Here is a 23,348-nt window from a genome sequence, read left to right as displayed (position 1 = left end):
ATCACTAGAGGGGTTTATTCCCCTTCCACTGCTTTGCTAGTTCAGTGCAAGTCCTGCAAATGGATCAAATGGAAAATACTTTATAGATAGTCTGTAGTGGTCATAGAACATTTATCAGTGCAAGCTGGTTGAAGCATCATTTAGCTGTACAAATGCTCGCTGATGCTATAGTAATTGACATTTAAATAAAGACTTGGGTAGAAGAATGTTTAGGTTATTGGCTTTTAAAAATAAATATTTGCAGATCATATTTACAAAACAGAGTATTTCACCCTCTGTTTCTGAAGCAGTAAACAGGTCTGTTCATTTTCTGTGCATTCTGTATTTAAATGCTGATTTTATAGTGCTCAATTAAATACAATGCATTACTTTAAAAATTAATAATTTTTACAGTGTGTATCTGTGCAGGAAATCAAAAAGTTGCAGTTTTTAGTATTTACAGTTTAGGTGGAGTCTTGCCTTTTGTTTTGTGGTGAGAGATCAAATCTGAGCCCAAATTCTGATTCCAATTCACTGAACCCCCCAGCTGATCCAACCACTGTTTGCATCATTTCCAGCAGAGCACAATGGGGATCTCAAAGCTACTCCATGGAGTGGGAGAATGGGAGAATGCAGAGAGAAAATCTGGGACACTTTCAGAAATATAAATTTAGTTTTTAGACTAGTGAATTAATTCTCATTCCGGTCATACCGAGGGCAGATTTTGAGTAGTTTCAATTACTCTGTTTAGGAGAAAAATCATACTGAATCAAAAATACCCTTCAGAATCCCAGTGAATCATAGATTGGACCTTTAAAGATCATTTGGTCCAAACCTTGTGCTGTGAGTCAGGAAATCTTTCACTAGATCAGAGCTCTGTCCAGCCTGACCTTGAATGGGGCCTGCCCAGAGATGAGGCATCCAACCTCAAAATGTGACCTTTGAAATTCCCAAAATACTCGAGAAAAGAAAAAGAAAAAAAATCTGAGTTTATGTATTTATTTCAGCATGTCATTTGGGGAATAAAAAGGCCTATAAAATCCACGTGGTATTGAGCAACACAAAAAGCAGTAGAAGCATTTGTCTTACATTCCTTCTACTGGGTTTTTTGTTTTGTTTTGTTTTGTTTTAACTAAAAACTGTGCTGTGTAAAATAGTTTGTGATCTCATTCAGTGATGTCTGAAGTCAGTGAGCTTTTCCACTAAACATCATAAACTTATTGTCAGGCACAGGAGATTAGATGTGATCATGATTTCTACTCCAGGAAACTGAAAATTGGTCTATATTCATGAATGTGCTGTGTAATAGGCTGTTATAAATCCAGTGGGTTATTAGGATTTATTACAGAAGGGAAGAATCATGGTCACGTTTAACTCACTAGATTCAAGGTTTACAGAAATAACCAATTCTTATAATGGTTGTCTTTTCTTATAAGAAAAAATATCAGCAGTGATAACAAAAGTATTTAAGTCAATATAATTCAAAAGTCAATTTAAGCCACAAGTCATGAGGATACCAAGCCAAAACTTTTTGTGATGTTCTGTACTCAGAAGAAAATAATTTTCCACATCAGTTTTTGCTGGTCCATCGCATTTCTCTGGATGGAAAGAAAGTGTTTTGAGATTTGATTTTATTTCTGATTGTCCTGCTCTGATTTGGTTGGTAATAAATTAAACTAGTTTCTCCCAGTTGAGTCTGTTTTGCCTGTGACAGTAACTGCAGAGGGATCTCTCCCTGCCCTTATCTTGACCTTATCCTTCCCAGTTAAGGAGGGGAGTGATATAAAAAAAAAAAGTGACAGTTGAAATAAGATATTTAACACAATGCATAATATTGGGCACTATCCTTCTTGAAAATATTTATTATACCAGTCAAGAAAACACAGGGTTTTTTTATTTATTTGGATTGTTTGATGGTCAACCATAGTGTATTTGAATTACAAAAGCATTACATACACACACACAAATGCATAAATATGTGTCACCCAGCTTTCCTTTTGTCTTGATAAAATTTGAAGTTGTGTGGTATTTTGGAAATAGCTTTCAGAGGCAACAACTCATTCTTCTGCACATTGTTGCAATTTGTTTCTGATGTCAAAAATACATTTTTATAGAGCAGAATGCTATTAGAAGGAGAGAATTTCAGTAGGAGATGCTATTTGTTGTAATAAACTGCTCAGGAGTTCATCACTCAGTGTGAATGCTGGCAAAGGCAGTCATGCAACCAGCCTCATTTTGTTTTTTAAAAAAACACTCTTTACCAAAATTTCTACTCTTTAGCTATATTAAATGATTGATGGGCACTCTTGTCTTGATTTAGGAAGTCATCTCAGAAAAGAAATTTCATCTTTGAGTATAAAAATATCTGTAAATGTGTGCACACAGTTGTGCACTTAAGGCTATTATTTTTTTAAAGAAATAGATCTCTCTCTAAAGAGAAGCCAATGAAATATTAATTTTGTAGACACATTCCTTTTGTTTTGCATGAGCATGTGAGATTAAACAGGCTCACCAGAGACATTTATAAGTCATTTATCAGTATCCACTCCCTGTCCATGCCCAGCAGGAATGCAGCCATCAAGGAATATGATAGAGTGACCAGTCCTGCTGTAACGCTGGTGACTTTGTGTCATTCTCCTGCATCACAGGGAAGCTTCCAAAATCACTTGACATTTTACCTCTGAATCCAGGCTAACCTTGCCTAACAATTGCTGTATTTGGAAGTACACACATTTATAAAATTATTTCAAACATTTATCGACATACAAAATTTTAATTATTGAATTAATTAAATAATAAAGTATTAAAAATTGGAAATAATAAGATATAATTTCCAAGCTCTAATGAAACTAAAGTATTCTATCCATTCCTCTGCTGGAGGTAACGTTTCCTGATCCCAGAGCACAAGCTATGAACACACAGATGTCACAGCAGAGCTCACTTGATCTATTTAGAGTCCTGTTCTGCATCATTTCCAACTGCTTTGCAATGCTGACTTGTTAAACACTTTCCTGTGGCCAGCCCTAGTCAACCCATCTGTGTTCTGTGAAGTTCTTCTGAAGGTCAAACCTCAAAGATAGTTTCAGGACAGATGCCAAAATCAGTTTACACTCTGTAGATGCACTTTTGCTCTTTATCTTAGGCGGTCACTGAATGGCTCTGAGTGTTCAGAAGTCACACCCCTGCAAAGCATAATTTGGATATCCATTTGATATTTAATCTCAGGAAATAACCCTTTCTGATCTTCTTGGAACGAATCTTTTATGTGTATGAACAAAATAAACAAAAGCCTGTATTGCATGTTGTTGAAACAGATTATTAAGGAAAAAATATTAAGGAAAAATAGTCATGCTTGTCAGCTGTTAAACCTGAACTAGGATTCTCTTATTCAAGCTCTGCTATCTCTTGGTTTTGATCTGGGACTGAATTTCACATGAATGCTGCATAAATATTTTAATGTCTGTGTGATTATGCTTTAAATAGACAGCAGTATTCAGCCAGGTCATTACGACCAATTTGTGTCACCTTTTGTCTGGGAGAAAGCTCCTCTTTGATTCTTACATGGTTTTCCTCTTTCTTCTCCTCAATCCCTGCAACTTTTTATAATAGCTGTTTAAAAAAAAAAAAAACAAAAAGAAAAAACAACCTTTTCTTCTTGCAGCCTGTTGTTATGCATCTAGGTATTAATTAACTGCAAGAATCCCCTCTGTTCTCTCAGAAGCAAGAAGGGTATTTTCCTCCCCCATGCTGTGAGGTAACTTTTCTATTAAAATGACCTTCTTTTACCACTGGTTCCAAAACTGAGGGACAGAATGGGTTTGTGGCACAACATGCTTCAAGGACAAACTTAAAGCAAGCTGTGTTCTGCATTGTTCCACAAATCAAACTTTCCCTGAGCTGCATCCCTCAACACTCAACTCACGGAAATGCTGCTCTTTGACGCAGGAGATCACAACTCCATCCTGCACTCCTTGAATGTTCTATGTTCCCCCTTAAATGGGGAGCATCACCCAAATATATTCATAATTTACTGAGCTTGTAGTGGTGAAAATGGCAGTGCTAGGTTAACTCTTGGACTCAATTTTAGAGGTCTTTTCCAACCTTAACCATTCTGTGATTTCCTGAGAGCTCATGAAACTCTAGAAATTCTCCTCGAAACAGCAGCACAGTACAAATAGTGGAGCACAGCAGAGTTTCACAGGTGGAGCCTTTACACTTCTCTCCCACATACGAAATCATTAGAAAAATAAAGTTTTCATTCCTGTGATTGATCCTGCAAGATAAAGAAGAAAAAAGGAGAAGAAAAAAAAAAAAAAGACTGTTCACTTTATACCAGAGAGGTAATGTGCATCATGGCACTACTTTAAGATGAGATACTTCCTACCCATTTCACACTTTAGAAATAATTACTTAACACAGTGCAGCCCATTTTATTCACAGTAACTTTTTCTCAGTAATTTACTTGGTAGTTTTGAAGTGAAAAGCATCATGCGGTGTGGAAAGCTGCAGAGCTGCTCCTACTGAGCTTTAGTTTTTTTGTGGTTTTTTTTTTTTAATTTCTTCAGGCATTTGATCATCATGGATTTGACTCACTCAACACTAATTGCCATACTGAAGAAAAAACTTCACTAAAATGTAGTCTATTAGAAGCCAGTACTGGAAATTAGGAGTCAAGTTCCCATAGACTGTGGATTCAGTTGTTCTCCTCTTGGTGCACATCACGACCAAGTGGAACACGCAGAAGCTCCATAGTTGTTGTTGTTTTAGTGAAATCATTCATTTTTATAGTAGAAATTTATTCAATTCAATTATAATATTGAAGATCATGCCAGTGGAATTACAGGTTGTGGCACATAAGAATAGAGCAATAAATAGGAAGCGTGGAATGCTGCATTATATTGCTACAGAAATTGATATTGAAGTCATAGAAGGGCCAAATTACTGAATTATTGGAATAACACTATTTAAAATAGTTGATATCCTTATATATTAAAAATAAATTTGGTTTGTAACATCAAGTTTTTCAGGAAGGAAAGGATCAAATGAGATGTAGGGGTCAGTCAGCACTTTTACCACGTGCAGTTAGTTTCTGTAAGCATTTGTCATTAAAAGGGGTTCCAAACAGCTGCAGATGTCTGTGGCAGTGCATGATTGGTACTGAGATTTGCAACCAACCCTGTTTGTCTTGATACAAACCATTACCCATTCCTCAGGGAAAAATCTCCTGCAGTGAACAACTCAGTGCAACTCCATATCCGTGGTTCGCCTCCAAAGCCAATGCTAATTGATAATGGAAGGTGTATCCAGGGTAATTTAAGAATTTCAATTCCACAGACTTTCAGTCCTTTTAAAAATGTACACATGTGTCTCATTGGATGGATTTTCAGAAGGATCTAGATAACTTAGAAGGATATAAATAACTTTGGAGCTGACAAACCAAATCCAAGCCCATTTTAATGTTCTTTGCATGGCTGGTCTTCCTCTGGCACCTCTGAAGTCTCGTTCAGTTTCATTTATGAATATCAGAGTGAAGGTGGTGCCAGTTAGCATCTGTTTCAAATTTATTTCAGGTCTTGCACTGGAACCACAGGTTTCAGTCTGCTGTGATTTCATTTAACATTCTTTAACATTTTTTCCACTTCATGTCCTACAAGAAGTCTTTGTGGCAATCTACCAAAAGAACTAAGTTGCTTTTAACCCCTTCTGAGGTATTTTCAGGGTTTTAGCAGTGCCAAAAGATGAAGGTGTAGCAAGAAAATTTGGAAAACAGGATTAAATTTAAATTGTCACTATTTTAAAGGGCAGAGTATCAACTGTGCAGTGGTTTTGCATGTTGCATATTCACATACTTTCTTCCTTTCCCATTAGCTCTGAGATGGGCTCCAGTGGCACTTTCCTTAGGAATTTCAATGCCATCATTATCAACGGGGCAGAGTTAACTCGTCATAGTGCACAGTCATAGTAATAACTCTTTCTGGAGGCCTTTATGTGCCTGTGCAGAGCTATTCATTCAATTACCCCGTGGACCAGGCAGGGATGGTCAAATTAATTACTATCTCATGAATATAGAAGATAAAGGGCCAAATCCAATTAAAGACCTCAGAGTCTCGGAGCTCAGAATTATAAGATGATCATTTTAAGTGATTTTACCACAGGGGTACCTAGACCTGGGCTATGCATTGTGGCTCTTGAAAAAAGTGAAGTCACCTCATTCCAGGAGATTCACTGTGCTGAGTAAAGTCCAGGCCCCCATCTCTTCTGGATCTTAAAAATCCAATAAGGTCTGGAAGAAGAAGGCTTTTTCCAGCTTTTTTCAGTTCTGTCCTGAAGTCATGCTTTGAGAGGGGTTTTAAGATTAAAAACAAACAAACAAACAAACAAAAATAAACTAAAATAAAATAATAAAAAAGTGAGATTCTAACACACATAGAGGTTACTCTATGTCCTATATTTTTATTTTAATAGTTGAGGATCATGTAGGGCTTCAGTCTGCTTTCCTGTTATGGGGATTCACAAATCCTTATTTCCTTTACAGCTCTGGACTGGGCACATTTTTTACCTGTTCCACTGAAACTGAGCTGTGGTGCAGATTGGGGTGAAAGAGTCAGAGGAGCTGCAGGCACCAGTGCCCACCCCAGCATATCCCCCCTGGGGGCTCCAGGCAGGGCTTTCAGGGTAGGTTTGCATTTGTTTGTCCTTTGGAATCCACCAAACTTGCAGCGCTGCCTTCAGCAGGAGAAGGAGTCGTCCCTACCCTTCCCTGCTCCCATTTCACCTACTTAATCTGTCATCTGCTTGAGGATTCCAAAAATAAATCTTTTATTCAATGGAAATTTGGAGTGTCCATGAAAAATGAATGCTCCAATCATTCAATGGAAATAATGGTAAAACTCCTGCTGACTTGAGAGGGAGCACAGAGAGGCTTTGTAAATGCACCAGTTATCATTTCAGTAAAGGTCTTTATGTATTTAATTTTGTTCTAATAACAGAACAAAAGCCACAAATATTTCTGATATCTACAAGAAAAAATAAGGCCTCTAATCAGTCTGTAGAATTAAAGCATTATTTTATGCCTAATTAGCTTGTAATAGAATTTCCAAAGGGTTTCTTTTTCTGTAAAAAAGACTGTTGATGAAAATGTCACAGAGTTATTTTCAACAAGCTTTTGCTTCAGATATCCCACATGGACATTCTGTTATTTTGAGCTGGCTTTTACACTAATGCCCTGTAATTGTGTTTCACTTCCTCTGGTTAAACTGACAAGTAATTTGAATGGTATCACTTAACACATTGATCTGAGGCCGTAGCAGGAATAGGCCACAGCTTTGCTCTGTGAAAATAGAGCTGGTCCTTTGCTCTTGAATCCTTTTGGAAGACTGGTTGGAGTTTAAAAACTCCTTTTACTTTTTTTTTTAATTTTATTTTCTTTTATTTCATCCCTGTTGCCTCATGGTTGTGATGTCCTACAAAGAAACGTGAGGACACAAAAAAGCCTGTACTCAAAGTGAAAGGGTAATTACCATAATGAGGTTTGAGTTATTTTCTTTGCTCTGTCTCCATTCATTTCAAACAGGAGCTGCAGTTATGGTGTGTGTGCAATTAAAGCTCACACTCATTGTTTGTGTGCAGGTGGGGTTTTCACAGGAGAGTGTCAGAGGGAAAACCCTTCTTGCCAGGCACATGTCACTGCCCTCATAAAGTCTGACACATCCACAGGTGTTGTGAAGGCTGCACAGTAGGTGCCAAGTAGGGCTCAGCACTGGAAAGCAGCAGGGGTTTCACTGGATGCAAGAAACATCACCCAAAACAATGTCAAATATTTTTTCCCTGTGTACTGTAATTAAAATTGTTCAGAGCAAGTTGGGTTATTAAAGAGAACACACAGAGAAAAACCCCTCCCTGGGTGGTCTGGAAGAAACTGGAAAGATAAGGAGAAAGAAACTAACAATTAATTGGAAAAAGTACTTAGTTCTCTGTTATAAGTAGAAATATTGAGTTGACATTGACTTTCAGCTGCCTGCCTTGATGAACACGTTTTTGATTGAATGTAAACAGGACTAATTTCCTCATGGGTCACCCAAGGAATATAAGTATGATGCAATTAAAAAGAAAGAAATGCAGATGTAAATGTCAATAACCATCTCATCCAGAGATCTATTTGTTAGTGACAGATGCAGCCAAGCAGCTGAAGTCCTGTTTTTCAGTGATATTTGTTAATCAAAGCACTGGAAGTGCAGCCAACACAGTTCTGTGCTTCCAGGGCACAGACAGGCAACAACTGGGGGGGTTGAATTCTGAGTGATACCTGTCTTTGTGCCATGAACAGTAATTCTGTACTTAAATAGAATGGCAGAGTTGGAGCTTCAGTATGTTCATGAGAAACGCTCATTTTATACCTGTAAGTGTTGTGAATGCTTTGATGAACCTCCAGTGGTCACTTCATTTGTCAGAGGTGCTTATTTGGTTAAAAAGCTGAAAAAACAATACATAAAGGTCCACACTGTGGAAGCCAACATTACAGTCAAGTGTTGTCATCAGATGGAGCCTTTTTCTTAAATATATAAACAAACAAAAACTCCTTTTCTTGTAACCAAACAACATTATGTAGTTCTCCTATTCCTCCAAGAGAGAGAAAGCTGGAAAATACTAAAAGGATATTTTCAAGGAATGCTGAAGTATCTCAGGAAGCCCTGCATTTAACTCCTGTGGCTCCTAATGCACCCTTTAGTCTAAAACCAGCCAGGAAGAGAAGGGCTACAGGTGCTTTGTAGTGAATAAGACATAAAACTCACAGAAATACCAGACATCAATATCACCTCCACTAAGAGCTCTGACAAGGATTTCCACTAATTTGTGGAAGGGACATAACAAAGATTTAGTCAATATATTTCAGGGTTTAGATGCAGGAATTATTGTTCATTACATGTTGTAAGACATTCTGTACTTCTCTACCCCTCTTCTTTTTATAGTTGCCTGTATTGCATCAACTTTTTCACTGACAGAATTTTAACAGAATGCATGATATAAGACTTTGTTAATAGCTATATATGACTCAGGAACATTATTATGCTTAAAATAATAGAATAGACTTTTCTGCAGAGCTTGTATTAAAGTACATAAATTTTGACATGTTTTATTTACGTAGCCCTTTGCTAAGGGCTTTGATATCTGAATGGAAAGAAAAAATTGTGTACTACCTCCTTTTTCTCATTATTTTAGGTTAGGAGAAGGCATGCAGGAGCAATTTAAAAGCAGATTGCAATTTACAGCTGCAGAGCACTTGGTGGTTAAATGAAGAGTTTGTAGTGGACCCTTTGCAAGTAGAAGTCTGTGAAGAAATTAGAATAAGTTTGAATTCTGGAGTAAACATTTCTGACCTTCTAAATGGAAACATCTGCAAGATTTTGCTTAAATGATGAGTGGGGAGATTCTCAGCTGGTGTAAATTAGTTTGGCTTCAGTAAGGCTGATGTTTTTATATCAGTTTGCATCATTCACATTTCTTTCCTCAAAAATTCTATTTTTTGTAAGCATTTAAGTGTAACAGCATCAATTTTCTGTACTAACATTTTCTGAATAGAAATGTGCAGTTTCTTCTATGAAACCCTGATGTTTTCCTCTTTGAGTCCTCTGAGCAAGCATTGCAAAGGAAAAGATGTTCTTTAACTACAACACATACTCCGCCAGATTAAAATTCTAATACATATTGTTATAAAATCACCCCTCAAACAGGAAGGAATGAGGAGAAGCTTCACAGACATCCCATCACAGCTCCCAAGGACAGTAGGACAGACACCAGGGTGAGAAGTAGACTTGCATGCTAACACTCCTTTCCCCTGCATTACCAGCGACAGAGATCACATTACACACACGCTGCCCGAGATTTCTCGAGGACATAGCAGAAAACCTCTCTCAGGTTATTAGTCTTGGCTCTTCCAGCTGCATTCCCTTGTTTCCCCCCATTATCAGCAAACTTCAGTTCCAAATTAGGGTGATGTTGCCATATGTCTTTATCTAGTTAGAGAAATCCAGATATAACTGGAGGGATTTTTGGTTTTCTTCATTAAGTTGTGAGGTTTCTGTGACCCAGTTCTCTCAGCCTTTCCTCACATGGCAGCTTCCCAGTGCTTGGATTATCCTCCTGGCCCCTCTCTGGACCTCTATAGCCTGCCCACATCTCTTTTGCCTCTTTGAAAATATTAAACAATGTTGAGCTCAATATTGATCCCTGATGGACCCCACTTGTGACCGGCTTCCAGCTTGAAAAGGACCTGAGACTGTTAAGCTCCAATATTGAATCTGAATTATGAAGTGTGTTTCTTTCAGAGAGAGGGAAAAACGTGTATTATTTTCAGGACCTCAAAATATCCCATCCTGGGAGGATAGAATGTCTTGTGCAGAAGCTTGTAAAAAGCACGCCCTTATAATGCTGTATTTTTTAATTCCCTGGAAGAAAATTATGCAATTCACACATTTGTCCAAGATACAGTCTTCATCCTGATCCTTAGGAGGGCTGGGCAGCCATTGCAGTTATTAAATAGGCAGTTTATCTCATGTAGCTTAGTATTCTTTTAAGAATTAATCATCAAGTACTTCAAGCTCCCCTCCACTGTCAGTGGAGAGAAGCAATCCCCTGTGATGATAAGTATTCTGTATTAAAATAAATACGCAAGACAGATGGGTGCTCTAAAAACGCCTGTCACTATATATTGAATATAGAAGGAGCTAAAATAACTAAATTTGATTCAGTATTTCAAGATGGTAAAATTAAATGGGATGGTCCTACCCTGAGTGCTATCACTGCTTTCTGGAATGGCAGAGTGTGCTACTTTAGAATCTGACTTTAATTAAATGACACAACTCTTAAATGATGTCAGGATATTCTTGCCAGGGGGAAGAATTTCTCATAGCTGCATTCCTTTCTCCTCCTTCCAAAAAGACTCCCCAAACAATGCATGTATTTTATGCAATAAAAATCAATGAGATTTGGAAGTTACACGTGCCTTGTCACTTAGGAAAATCCCACAAGATGCCTTTTCTGAATTTTCAGTGCCCCAGTATGCTGTAAAACCCAGTCTTGGCTAGCAGCTAGAAAAGCAGGAATATGTCCTCACCACAGTGATGTTGGAAACCCTTGTTCAAAAATGCACAGAATACAGAAATATTCAGTGTATTCTCTACAAATGGAAAAAAAAAAAAAAATCACCAAACCCAAAACATTGCTGCCTTCATTCTCAAGAGTGAAAAAGTTCTCCATTTTATGCAGCAGCCTCTAATATCATTAGAAGTATAAATTCTTCAGCCAGTTCTTTTTTTTTCTTTTTTTTGGAAACTTAGATGCCAGTACATGGTTATGGGTAAATATAAATCAATAATAGCAGCTGCCACTTGGGAACCAGTATGATCAAACCTTAATCCTAACTGGTGTTTCAAATCCAGCTGCTGTCACTGATAATGTTTCTGAAAATCTTTGGTTATTGCCAAAAGACAAGAAGTAGTTTCAAAAGTGAATTATGCAAAACAAGAAAAACAATGGCCACAAACCAAAGTAAAATACTCCCCTACACACAAGTTTTCCCACTTTGGAGAGGATAAAAGAAGAAATTGCACATGGCTGATATTAAACAAACCAATTAATTCACCAATTCACCACTTGAAGGCATTCAGATATGGTGGTGATGTGGCCTGCATAAAAAAACATACATAAACTATAACAAGAGAATCTTCAGCCATTAATGGGTACAGTTTTCATTATTTCTTGATTTTATTACATACTTAATTTTAATTATGTACAGACGGAGATAAAACTTGCTTGGATGCAGGCCAAGGATAAGATTTGCACACCTCAGGTACTGATACTGTGTCCAGCTCATGGTTCATTTTAATTTTATTGACTTTATTTACTATCTGAGGTTGCAAGGATGTGGCTTCCCCAGCCTTCTCCGTAGCTATAATTATTCATGCTACCCTGGAACCAAACAGACTCACTGGTCACAAGGTAATTAAACACTGCTGAGAGCAATTGTTTTATTTAAGGACAACTTATTGTCTGTATCATACATTTATGAGCAGATTATTTAGTGAGTGGTGTTCTAGAACTGTGCAGTTGTGTGGAAGGGGCTGTAATTCAGAGTTTTACTGCAAAGCAGCCTCGTCATGAACGAGCTGAGATCTCTGCATCCACAGCAGCGTGGGCAGCAGGGGAGGGGGAATTCTGCCCCTCTGCCCCTCCCAGGTGAGACTCCACCTGCAGAGCTGCTCCAGCCCTGGGGCCCATGCACAGGAAGCACCTGGAGCCCATCCACAGGAGGCACCAGGAGGATCAGAGGGATGCAGCAGCTCTGCTGGGAAGAAGGGCTGGGAGAATTGGGATTGCTCAGCCTGGAGAAGAGAAGGCTTTGGGGTGACCTCAGTGGGGCCTCGCAGTGCCTGAAGGGAACTTACAGGAAATACAGAGAGAGACTTTACGAGGGCCTGGATTGACAGGATGAGAGGGAATGGCCTCACACTGAAAGAGCAGGTTTAGGTCAGATATTAGGATGAAATTGTTCCCTATGAGGGTGGTGAAGCCCTGGCACAGGGTGCCCAGGGAAGCTGTAGCTGCCCCTGGATCCCTGGCAGTGTCCAAGGCCAGGCTGGATGGGGCTTGGAGCAACCTGGGACAGTGGAAGGTGTCCCTGCCCATGGCAGGGAGTAGAATGGGATGGGCTTTAAGGTCTCTTCCCACCGAAACCATTCTGTGATTCCATGATTTCTGTCTTGTCCTTTCTCAGTGGTGACTCAGCCTTTCTTCTGTGCAACCACCTAAACAAAGCTATAGAAGGATATATATATTCTATGTTCTAGCCTTAATATATAGGCCTTACTACACAACCTTTTTTACCCCCTTTATGTGCAAAATTCTTTTTTTTTTTCTCCTGAAGAAATAAATGAATTATTAAGAGGAAATGGGAGCATACAAATTTTTCATTCCACAGAAGGGGTTTCTATAGCAAAACTGAAGCTGGAAAACGGCTGATTACAGAACCACCAGTGTAGTTACTTAGAATAAATTCTAAAACCAAAATAATTTATAAGAATAAAAATATGATAAAATCACTGGGCTGAGTACAGCAGTAATTCCTGTTCTTACCACACTCCCAAGAGACTTCTTACTGTTCAATTTTTCCTTAAATTTATTATTTTAAGATGTCTTTTTCAGATCATCTCTAGAGGAATCACACAGATTTTGTAAAACTGATTTTCCTGACCCATCTCACTAAAAAAATCGTTAGAATTTTCAACTTCCAGTGAAATTCAGTCTCCACTTCTCCTAGAATACATTGTTTTGCTTTTTCCTGACCCAAAAGGAATCGTCTTCTGTCAGAAGGGGACTATGTATTGGTGTGTTTAAACCTAGATTTCTGCTTAAAAGCACTGATGCAGCCTATGCCTGTTGTTTAAAATGTTTTTTCTTTTAGTACTAAGCTTCTCTTCATCACTTTTAAAAGGGCTATTGAACATTGGCATAGTTTTAAAGGAGTGATGTTGTCCAACATTTAAAATAAAATATTAGGACAGATATATTTTTGAGAAGCATTTTACGCCTTAATAAAAACATTGTGATATTGAAGTTCTGAATAAACTGTAAATAATGGAGCCCTCCACCTAGGAGATGATGAAAATATGAAAGTATATTAGTGTTTGGGAGCTTTTGGATCAATAGATAATCTTTCCAGCTGTCTCCTGGAGGCTAAATTACTTGAAACAGTAGTGAGGGTGTCTTGGATGTGGAACACATGATGTTTAAGGAGGTTGAGCTCTCCAGGATATTTTGGCTGACATCTAAAGCAGCAAACAGGGGAATGTCTGAAAATAGGGGTTCCAAAACATCTTACACAGATTGTTGTTGTTAATATTGTTATTGTTAAACTGAAACCCTGAGCTTGTAAATTCCGAACTTGAAAGGAAAACAGTGCTCTCTGAGATCACTCCTTTGGTTGGGATACACATTGGGGTTTTGTCTGTGATATTATGTTGTAGGCCTGCAGTTGCCCCACTTCTTGTGTATTTCTTCACACTCCATGCCCTCCTTTTATAGGTTACCATTGTCAGCCTTGATCATCTGGCATTTTTCTAAAATAACGTGCTCCAAGTAGTGGCTTTGCCTCTCTCACAGCTCTAAGTGACCCTAACTTTTCAATGCAAGGATATTCATTACAGTAACATCTGTCTTTCTAATAATAATTCTGGTAGTAGCAATTTCATCTGTTTCATATGCTGAAAGTGGAGCTCTGTGATTTCCTTAGTAGTGGTATCTGGAATTGTTAAAAACCAGCAACACAGTTCCAGTCTGGAGCATCTTCTTCCAAGGTTGACCATATCATCTAAAATGCACTGAGTCTCTGGGCTGATTGGCCTGGCTGTCCTTGTCTTGGTTCTGTGATATTCTCTAGGGTTAGAAAAGTATCCTGTTAAGTACCTCGTGCTGATCAAAAGAGTTTGGTAATGAGCAAATCGTGGGATGTAAATGTCCTTAATAGGTGTGATACATGTTTTGGGGATTTAATATTTTACTCTAACAGTTTAAACTGTAAAATGAAAAAAAAGGGAGGAGAGGAAAAGATCTTTATAAAAAGGAAAAACAGGGCCATACCTTAGCAGAGATAATTCTAGCATTCAGCAGATGCTGAAATTTCTTACCATCTTTAAGTACTTTTTGTTCTTATTTTATTTCATTTCCTAACCAAATGAATTTGAAGTTCCCTGTATAAATAAGTTCTAGCCTTAATATCATGCAGTTTTACCTGTGAAGCTTTTCAGACTTTGCTTAATATAAATGTCTGTATTCTGTCTTTATTGTTCAGGTAATGTTGTTGACACTGGTTGGACTGTGGGCATTTTCTGTAGTAACAAAACAGTCAGTAGCTTGATTTCTTCACTTACCAGACATGGATGTGTTGAGAAATGACACAGCTTCTCACGTCAGGTGGCAAATCAGGCTTAAAAACACTTGAATATTATATTCAGGGAGCTGGATCTGGCGTTGAGTGACCTGGGAGGGAACTGCAGCCTTGGGGTAGAAATGCAGTGGAAGACCCTCTCCTAAGCTGGGGGACTCTGCAGCCCCTGGTCAGGAGACTGTGGGAATTGGCTCGTCCTGAACTGAGAATAAATCAAATGGGCAGGGAAAAGCTCTAAGAAAGTTAGAATGGGAGCAGCTCAGACTGAGAAAATTGTTTGAAAATATCTTGAGTACAAGCAGTATGCAAATGCTGTTAATGGTCACTAGAAATCAGGGACTTGATTAATATATTCTCCTGTAGCAAAGTTCTCCTCATTACACCATGAATAGATGTAATTCTGTCCATAGGAACTTGAATACAGATATTTTGGCATTCAAGGAATTCTGTGCATTTCTCCTCCTTCTCCTTTTAACTCAATGCCAGCAGCAATTTTTACTTCCTTTTCATCCCAAAGTATCTTTCTTCCTTTTGCTGAAAAAGATTAACAGAGAAATGGCAAAAGGCTCAATACCAAGCTTTTTCATTTTTTCAGGAAATAAATAAATTCCTTTCTATCCCTTCTAGGAATGAAGGCCAAAAATTTATCACAGAGCAACAATAAAATAAGAGTATTTAAGGACTTAAATAAATAAACTTTAATAAACTTATATTTTCAGCACAGAGCAGATGGTGTTTGACAGACCTGCCTGAAGCTATGTAGCATCACATGCCATGCTAGTTATTTTCCAATAATATGATTTACTAAACAAATTTCTTTGAAATCATACAATGAGGAAGGGGGTTTGTATACAGATTAAAAGGGAGTAGCCATTTTATAAGTAACAGCTGAAGGACACTTAAAATTCCTGGATAAGTAAAAATGGTGCAGAATGTGACACTTCAGCCATATTTGTGTAAGTTAATAAAATACTGCCTTTGAGAGAGCTCAGTTGGATCTCTTGGTTTGGTTTTGTTTTCCAGCACAGACTGGTTTATTACTGCAGCCCTAGGCCCTAGGGTATATCACCGTGTCCCACAGCCATAGGGAGGAGGAGGAGATCCAGCAGGCAGGAATTGTGCAGCAAGATTGATTTATTTAATTATTTTACCAACTCTTTTATAGACTTTTTTCTTCATAGTCTAATTGGACAAAGGATCATCCACCCCTTGGGGGTGATTGGCCAAAATCCTAAAATATCCATTGTCAAAATATTTTTCTACTGTACCATAAACAAGACCTCTCAAGGCTGGAGGTGTTTGGTTGTTTACCTACCCTGCTGCCTCTTCTGTGAGAGAGAAAAGTCTCTCACAGACTTAGAAAATGGCAAGAAAATCCTTGCTAGCAGCATTTTTGTATCTACACCGGTTCATCCCATTTAGCATCTCAGGCAGCACGGAGGCACAATTTGGGCAGTTGCACACAGCAATGTCCAACAGGCTTTGTTGTGTTTCGGAGGGAGGAGGGACCGGCCAGATGGGTATTGACAGTTTGTGTTGTGTGGCCTAAGGGTCACAGAAGGGTTCCCAGTTGTTTTGTGTTTCACAACAGGATGTACCTTAAGGGCCACGGTTTATGTAAACACTGTTTATTTAAAACTGGAGTCAAAAAGTTACTGGACAGATCTGAAGAGAGGCTTAGGAGAGGTGCTGGATCTAGGCTACCACGGGCCTACTCTCAGTGAGCATTTCCTCCTACGAGACACACAAAATACCCAGATTAGGAACCTGAGTTACAAACTTTGAGGTCAATCTCAAAATTTCTACTTTTATTTCCAATAACCAGGAGGCTTTTCCTCTAAATGGTGCAGTTTATCAAATGCTTAATTTGTTTAGTGTTACTGTATCCCGTAGCTGACTGCCCTGGAAGGATTCCCAAGTTCCTGTTCAAGGACAACTTTCTGACCCCCTAAGTGGGTGCCAACCATTAATTGCTTGACCTCACCATGTTGGTGGTGAATTCAAAATATATGTGCCCTGCATGAGATCAGTGAAGAGGAATTGTTTTGTTTGAGAGCAGTAAAATACCATCCCTGTGTAGCCTTAAGTGCCATGGTGTTTGCTCTTTGATTATTCACATTGCGTTAATACTTACAGGAATTTTGGCCTGTTTAGCAAATTATGTCCTGATTTTATTAAAAATAAGGGGAAAAAAGTGCCAAACAAAGGTTATCTTTGTCCTAAAAAAACAAAAACAAAAAAAAAACTTTTAACATATTTTCTGTGATTATGGATCTTTCTGATCCAGTCCATTAAGGCTTAAACAATGAGAAGGAAGAGAAGAATTTAAAGAATATTAAATAAATTGAATTATTTGACTGGAAAAATAAAGCATCCCAGAACACAAATGTCACCAAGGAAACTTGGTGCAGCAAGTGCACAGCACACAGCTGGAATAATTTTCTTTTTCCTAAGTTTTCTTAGGATACAACTCTGTAGTCTGACAAACTAGCACCTGGCTGAGCCTGGCTCATCTGTCACTCCCTGTTGGACCATTCCAACAGTCAGGAGAGGCTTCCTGAACTACACTTATCTGCCTCAGTATTATTGTGAAATTTCATCTTGAAAAAACCAGGCTTGATTGTGTGCACATATGGCAGCTGCTGTCTTGAACAAAATACCAGGGACGGAATTCAGGACATCTAAAACTAAAAGCCTGTGCTGACATTGCTCAGGCTGAAGAGATGTGGTCCTTCAGCTGGGGACCAGAAGAACTCAGTCAAAGGATGAACGCAAGAAAAGTGAGATAAAAATATCAGCGGGTGACACAGATGCCTCCTCCTGTGTGGTAGAAAATGCTTTCTCTCTGTTTTCTGGTGTCGATTTGTATGATTAACTCCAGAATTTGTAATGGATTCTTTTTAGAAAGCTAAGAGGTAAATTTATGTTTTGTGTTAAATTCTGGTGGCACTTGATACTGTTATGTTTGAATTTCTAAATAAAAGAAGGGGATGGGTTATACAGATTTCTAAATAATCATAAAAGCTTTGGCCTCATGTCATAATTAGAATTACAGGCAATAACAGAAAGCAGGCATTCTCTGGAGTGAATGCCTAAAGCAATGACTGGAACAGAGGCCTCTTGCCAATGTAGGGTTGATAACTGTGCTGTACATGTGAGAGGATATCATTGAAAGGGTATCTTTAATCCCCATCCCACCCCAAAAGTGACTTCTCAATAGCTCCCAGAAACGTGTGCTATTAGGCTCAGCTGGAGAGAGAAAATCACTCTTAATCATATGCAAGGAACAATTCTAAATAGGAGCATTTGAAAACAGCCTTGGGAAGGAAAGAGTACTGCCAGAAAGAATGGACGATCATTTTGATTCTTGATGAAAAGCTTTCAAACAGAGTTCAGTGTGCAAGAGATGTGACAAATCTTTAGAGAAGTAGTTTTCTCTTAAGAGAAAGGTAATACAGATAACAAAGTCACTTAATGCTTTTTTGTACCATTGAACCTAAAAACCGTGTTTTTCCCCCATTGGTTATAAGCCACAAAAGGCTTTTTTCCCCCTTTTTAATCTTCGTGAGGAGTTTTGCTTTGAGACTTCCTGCAGGAAAATGTTTTAAGTGGAATTCTTCTTTATACTGCACCTAATGTCTGCCAATATGATTCCTGTTACAGGCGTAGGGACCATTTTCCTTCTGTCCTCAAGCTGTGTTGCTGCTTATTATCATGTTTAACATTCCCAGTGCCTGGCAGGATGGAGATTAGAAACTCTTAATATTCGTTTTATAGTGAAAGGTCTTGCCAGATTTTTTGGAGTATTAGCTGTAATATATGCACATAATTTATTGGTGGAAAAGTTCTGAACTCTCCAGTGAGTCACCTTAATCTTTGTTCTTATCACTTTAGGATTGTTTTAAAATAATCTTCTGTGCCTCCTGTACATAAACACGTTAAAAACATTACTTTGGAAATAACAAGTCAATGGAAGCAAACAAAAAAAGCAGCAAAAATTGTCTTTGATGAATCCTTACTATTTTTTTTTTAAAGTTTATATTACCTGGAGCATTTTTCTCTAACTCTAAAGTTTTGGTTTTTTCAACAGACTGGAAGGAAGGAGAAGGGGGACCCACTCAACATTGCCATTGACAAGATGACCAAGAAAACACGAGACCTTCGAAGACAGGTGAGCCATGCTTTTTATAATGCTTCTTGATTTTCCAAGGAAATCATTGTTTTCCAGCTTCAGACTGGTTCTGCCACATGTGGAGGTAGAAAGAATTGGTGTCCTCATTTAAATCTGACCCTACATTGCACATGACATTAAGCAAAGTAGCAGCATTTCCTGAGACAAGAGAAAGGGAGAAAGAAATGCATTCCAAGTGTAACCTCCAATGGTCTTTCCATGTGGGAGGGGAGGCAGATTGTCCAGACCTTCCCTGCCTTGGCAGCCCAAAAACCCCGGTCATAAAAAGACTGGCATATGTGCTTATTTGTGTTTTATTGGAATACTCTCACTGGAGTAGCAGGAAAGATGAGCAGAATATGAAAAAGAAAAATTATAAGAGCAGAATATTTTCCAGGAGAACTTCTAAGGTACTGTATTAAATAAAGATCCTATGAAGATACAGAAAGTCATAATAAATAACAATTTTTCCAGAGAGGTGGATGCCTCATCCCTGTAAACACTCAAGGCCAGATTGGGTGAGTCTGAGCAAACTGGTCTCGTTGAGGATGGCCCTGCCCATGGCACAGGGAAGTGAACCAGATGACCTTTAAAGGCCCCTTCTAACCCAAACTATCCTATGATTTTATGAATAACTGCAAAACCTAGTTCAAGACATGAAGTTTGGCTTTCTTCTATTACATTTATCATTGTGTTTTGTGATAAGAAAGAAAGTTTAATTTGAAAAGCTTGAGATGGAAAAGAAGTGAAAGAATATTGGCAATGAAAAGGGAGAGATCTGTAGGTTTCTCTTTGCACCTGCAAGTTAAGGCAGAACAGATTGCCTCTTTTGACTTCTTTTTTCTCCATTTGAGATGATCCCAGTTCTGTATTTTCTGTAAAATTAAATAATAACAATAATAACAATAACAATAACAATAATAATAATAATAATAATAATAATAATAGTAGTACCGGTAATAATAATAATAATTATGATGAAAATTCTACCTGGCCTCTGTGAAAATGATCCCAAATCCAGAAAACTGCCAAACCAAGTAAAGATTTAAATGTATCTCCAGATACCTCTTTGCAGCATGATAGTTTCGGAAAGAGTGGCCCCTGTAGGCATTTTGAAATTCGTGCTCTGCCCTGCTAAAACTCAGCTCATTTCAGCTCTTCCTTCTCAACCATCAGCAGACGTGTTTGAAGATCATATTCTCAGAGCTTATTTTGCCAAATAACAGACCTATTGCAGTGGACTTACAGACAATATGAATCACTGAGTCTCCTGTATAAAGCCTGGTGTCACATCTGCTGCTCAGCTAATGACAGAAGAAAGATCTCTGCTGCTCTGACCTCCAAATTTGTGGGATCCTCAGCTCTGCAGTGGAGCTGGGACCATGTGTTGCCTCCCACCTCTGTTCTTACTGCTTCAAGGAAGTAGCAGACTAACACATGAGTTAGTTCTGTGTGAGGCTCTCAGCAGTTGCCTGAATTACTCATCCCTAAAGCCAAATTTACTCTGAAACGTGATATAAAAATGGCACCTTTCTTAATAGGCTGTGTGCTTCTCATGTGTATTTACCCCCATGGAATGTTCAGTCTCAGAGAGGTTGGAACTCTGGATGTGGGTAAATTGAAGCACAGATACTGTGTTTTCCTGCTTGGAGATGAAGCTTTTAATACAGTTTCTGATATTTATGAAAGTTAATCACGTATAATGTTTATTAAATTGTGGCAGTTGCTAGTAAACTAATCAAGATTAAATCATAATTGTGCTGGGTTTTGCACAAATGTAGAGGAAGATGGAGTCTGCTTTCAACAATGTGCGTTCTCACTGTAAATCATGATCCTTCAGAATCTTAATCAGTGTTCTGCTTCATCACATAAATAATCAGCAGTGTACCTGTGTGCATCTGCCCAGACCTGCCTGTGCACCCCCTGCTCAATTCCAGAGTGTGAGGGTGTCACTGAGGGCTTGGTGTAATGTTTGAGGAGAGAGGCCTGAAGATTCTGAGGAAATGAGCTGCAGTGGAGATTACAGAGTTCCACTATTTCAGTCTTTCAATTTTGGGCTAAATCATTGCTGAGGCAACCAACTTTCAATATCATCATGCCTTTTGTTTTTAATGAATCCCTCTTAAATCTTGTTTTTCAGACTTTGGAAGTGTAATGTTAACCCCATAAAACTAGATAACCTGCAACAGACGTTTGGTGATGAGGAATACTTTTTTTTTTTTTTTTTCAGTTGGTAGTTAGGCTGCCTTGCAAGTCTTCAGAAATCACCCATCTAAGACTGATTTTTCCTTTCTTCCCCAGGTCACTTAGCTCTTTATTTCTGAGATTTGATTTCATTATCTGCAGAACATGCAGACATGGGAAATGATTGTGGATGGAACACATGGTGCTAAAATTCCACCTCACAATTCACAGCCACTTCAATATTTCTTTTTCTGGTGGAATTACATCTTTTAAAGTCATCATTTAAACTCTCCTGGGAATTGGGAAACTATTATGGAGATCTAATTATATGTCTTACTATAAACTGCCTGTAAAAACATCAACCTAAGTCAGACTGAAAAAGTTCTTGGAAGCAGACACATCTCACCAGCTCATAGTTTAATGCTGCCATTCCTCACCGGATTTTCATAGAATCACAGGATGCTTTGGGTTGGAAGGGACCTTAATACCCACCTCTATCCAACCCCCTGCCATGGGACAACTTCCACTAGCCCAGGTTGCTCCGAGCCCCATCCAGCCTGGCCTTGGACACTTCCAGGGATCCAGGGGCAGCCACAGCTTCTCTGGGCAGCCTGTGCCAGGGCCTTACCACCCTCACAGGGAGGAATTTTTGCCCAAAATATAACCCAGGCTCCTCAGTACATTTAAAACAAGGAGCTACTGGAGAAGGTCCAGCAGAGGCCACAAAGATAATGAGGGGTCTGAGGCATCTCTTGTATGAGGAAAGACTGCAGGAGCTGGGTCTGTTTAATCTGGAAAAGAGAAGAATAAGAGGGATTTCATCAATACATACAAATATTTCCAAGGCAGAGGTCACAGAATGGTACCAGACTCTTTCCAGTGATGTCCAGCAACAGGACAAGGACTAATGGCCATTAAATAAAAGTTCCCTGAGGAAGAACTTCTTTGTGTTGAGGGTGGCAGAGCGCTGGAATGGATGCCCAGGGAGGTGGTGGAGTCTCTCTGGAGATATTCCAAATTCACCTGGACACATTCCTATGTCACCTACTCCAGGTGACACTGCCTTGGCAGGGGGGTTGGACTGGATGATCTCCAGAGGTCCCTTCCAGCCCTAAGAATTCAGTGATTCTGTAACCCTGTCCTCTGGCAGTGTGAAGCCATTTCCCCTGTCCTGTCACTCCATACCCTTTCCAAAAGTCCCTCTCCAGATCTCTTGCAGCCCCTTTAGGCACTGGAGGGTGCTGGAAGATCTGGAAGCCTTCTCTTCTCTTGTTTTATTATATGATCTCCCACAAATGGCTTTCAGGTGTCTCTGGGGTTTTTCCTTGATACTGCTGATTTCATCTGAGCTCATTTGTAGGCCAAAAGCTGTAAGATAGGCACTTCCAAGATTTCTGAACTGGTTGGGTGAGTTCTCCCTCTTTCTGATGGGTTAGGATATTGATTGCTTCTTTTCAGTGTCTGCTTTTCCCAATAGCCACTATCAGTATCCTAGGAATGGGGACACACTTCGGGGTACTCAGGATCAGGTTTGGCCATTTAGGCATGAACTAGTATTAATAATGACTGTGCTGTGGTGTCTTTCTACCAGGCACACACTCTGCAGAAGCCAAATTTAAAAAAAAAAAAAAATTACATATCCAGGTCATATTTGCCCTTTTTTATACCTCTAATCAATTCTTTATGTATTATGCAGTAAGTACATCCTTTCACATGACCCTTATGTATATTTGATCAGTTATTTACATTCCCCTGTGCCAAGATGTGCTCTTGCAAATACCTTTGTAAGACACTTGGTGTCTTACACCTGTGGGCATGATTTTCATCAGTCTGTTATCAGCCATGTTCTCTGACATCCCTCCCTTCAATCTGCAGTTATTATATTATCTTTTAGTCACAGAATATCCTGAGTTGGAAGGCACCCACAATGATCATTAAATCCTTGGTAGTACTGTTTCAGTAGCTGTATCAGGCTGCAAGTCAAACTTTCAAAAGGTTAAATCTTGATGAGACAAATACCTCCTGTAATTAATTCATTCAAATTTGGTAAAACAAAGACCTTGGTGACAACGT

General features: G+C 38.8%; 1 protein-coding gene across 6 annotated transcripts in view; it reads left to right on the top strand.

Moving 5' to 3' along the window:
* Positions 1-23,348, top strand: part of CTNNA2 (catenin alpha 2) — a 463,984-nt gene that overhangs the window by 330,281 nt on the left and 110,355 nt on the right. For all 6 annotated transcript variants that reach the window (XM_069014748.1, XM_069014753.1, XM_069014752.1 and 3 more), the window contains one exon: positions 19,011-19,091. In XM_069014748.1, the coding sequence (XP_068870849.1) occupies positions 19,011-19,091 (81 nt within the window). The remainder of the gene's footprint in view (positions 1-19,010; positions 19,092-23,348) is intronic.

The sequence above is a fragment of the Aphelocoma coerulescens genome, chromosome 4 (genome assembly GCF_041296385.1).
Source record: "Aphelocoma coerulescens isolate FSJ_1873_10779 chromosome 4, UR_Acoe_1.0, whole genome shotgun sequence".
Taxonomy (NCBI): domain Eukaryota; kingdom Metazoa; phylum Chordata; class Aves; order Passeriformes; family Corvidae; genus Aphelocoma; species Aphelocoma coerulescens.
Note: the sequence above shows the minus strand (reverse complement) of the source record. Positions and strands in the feature narration are given on the sequence as shown.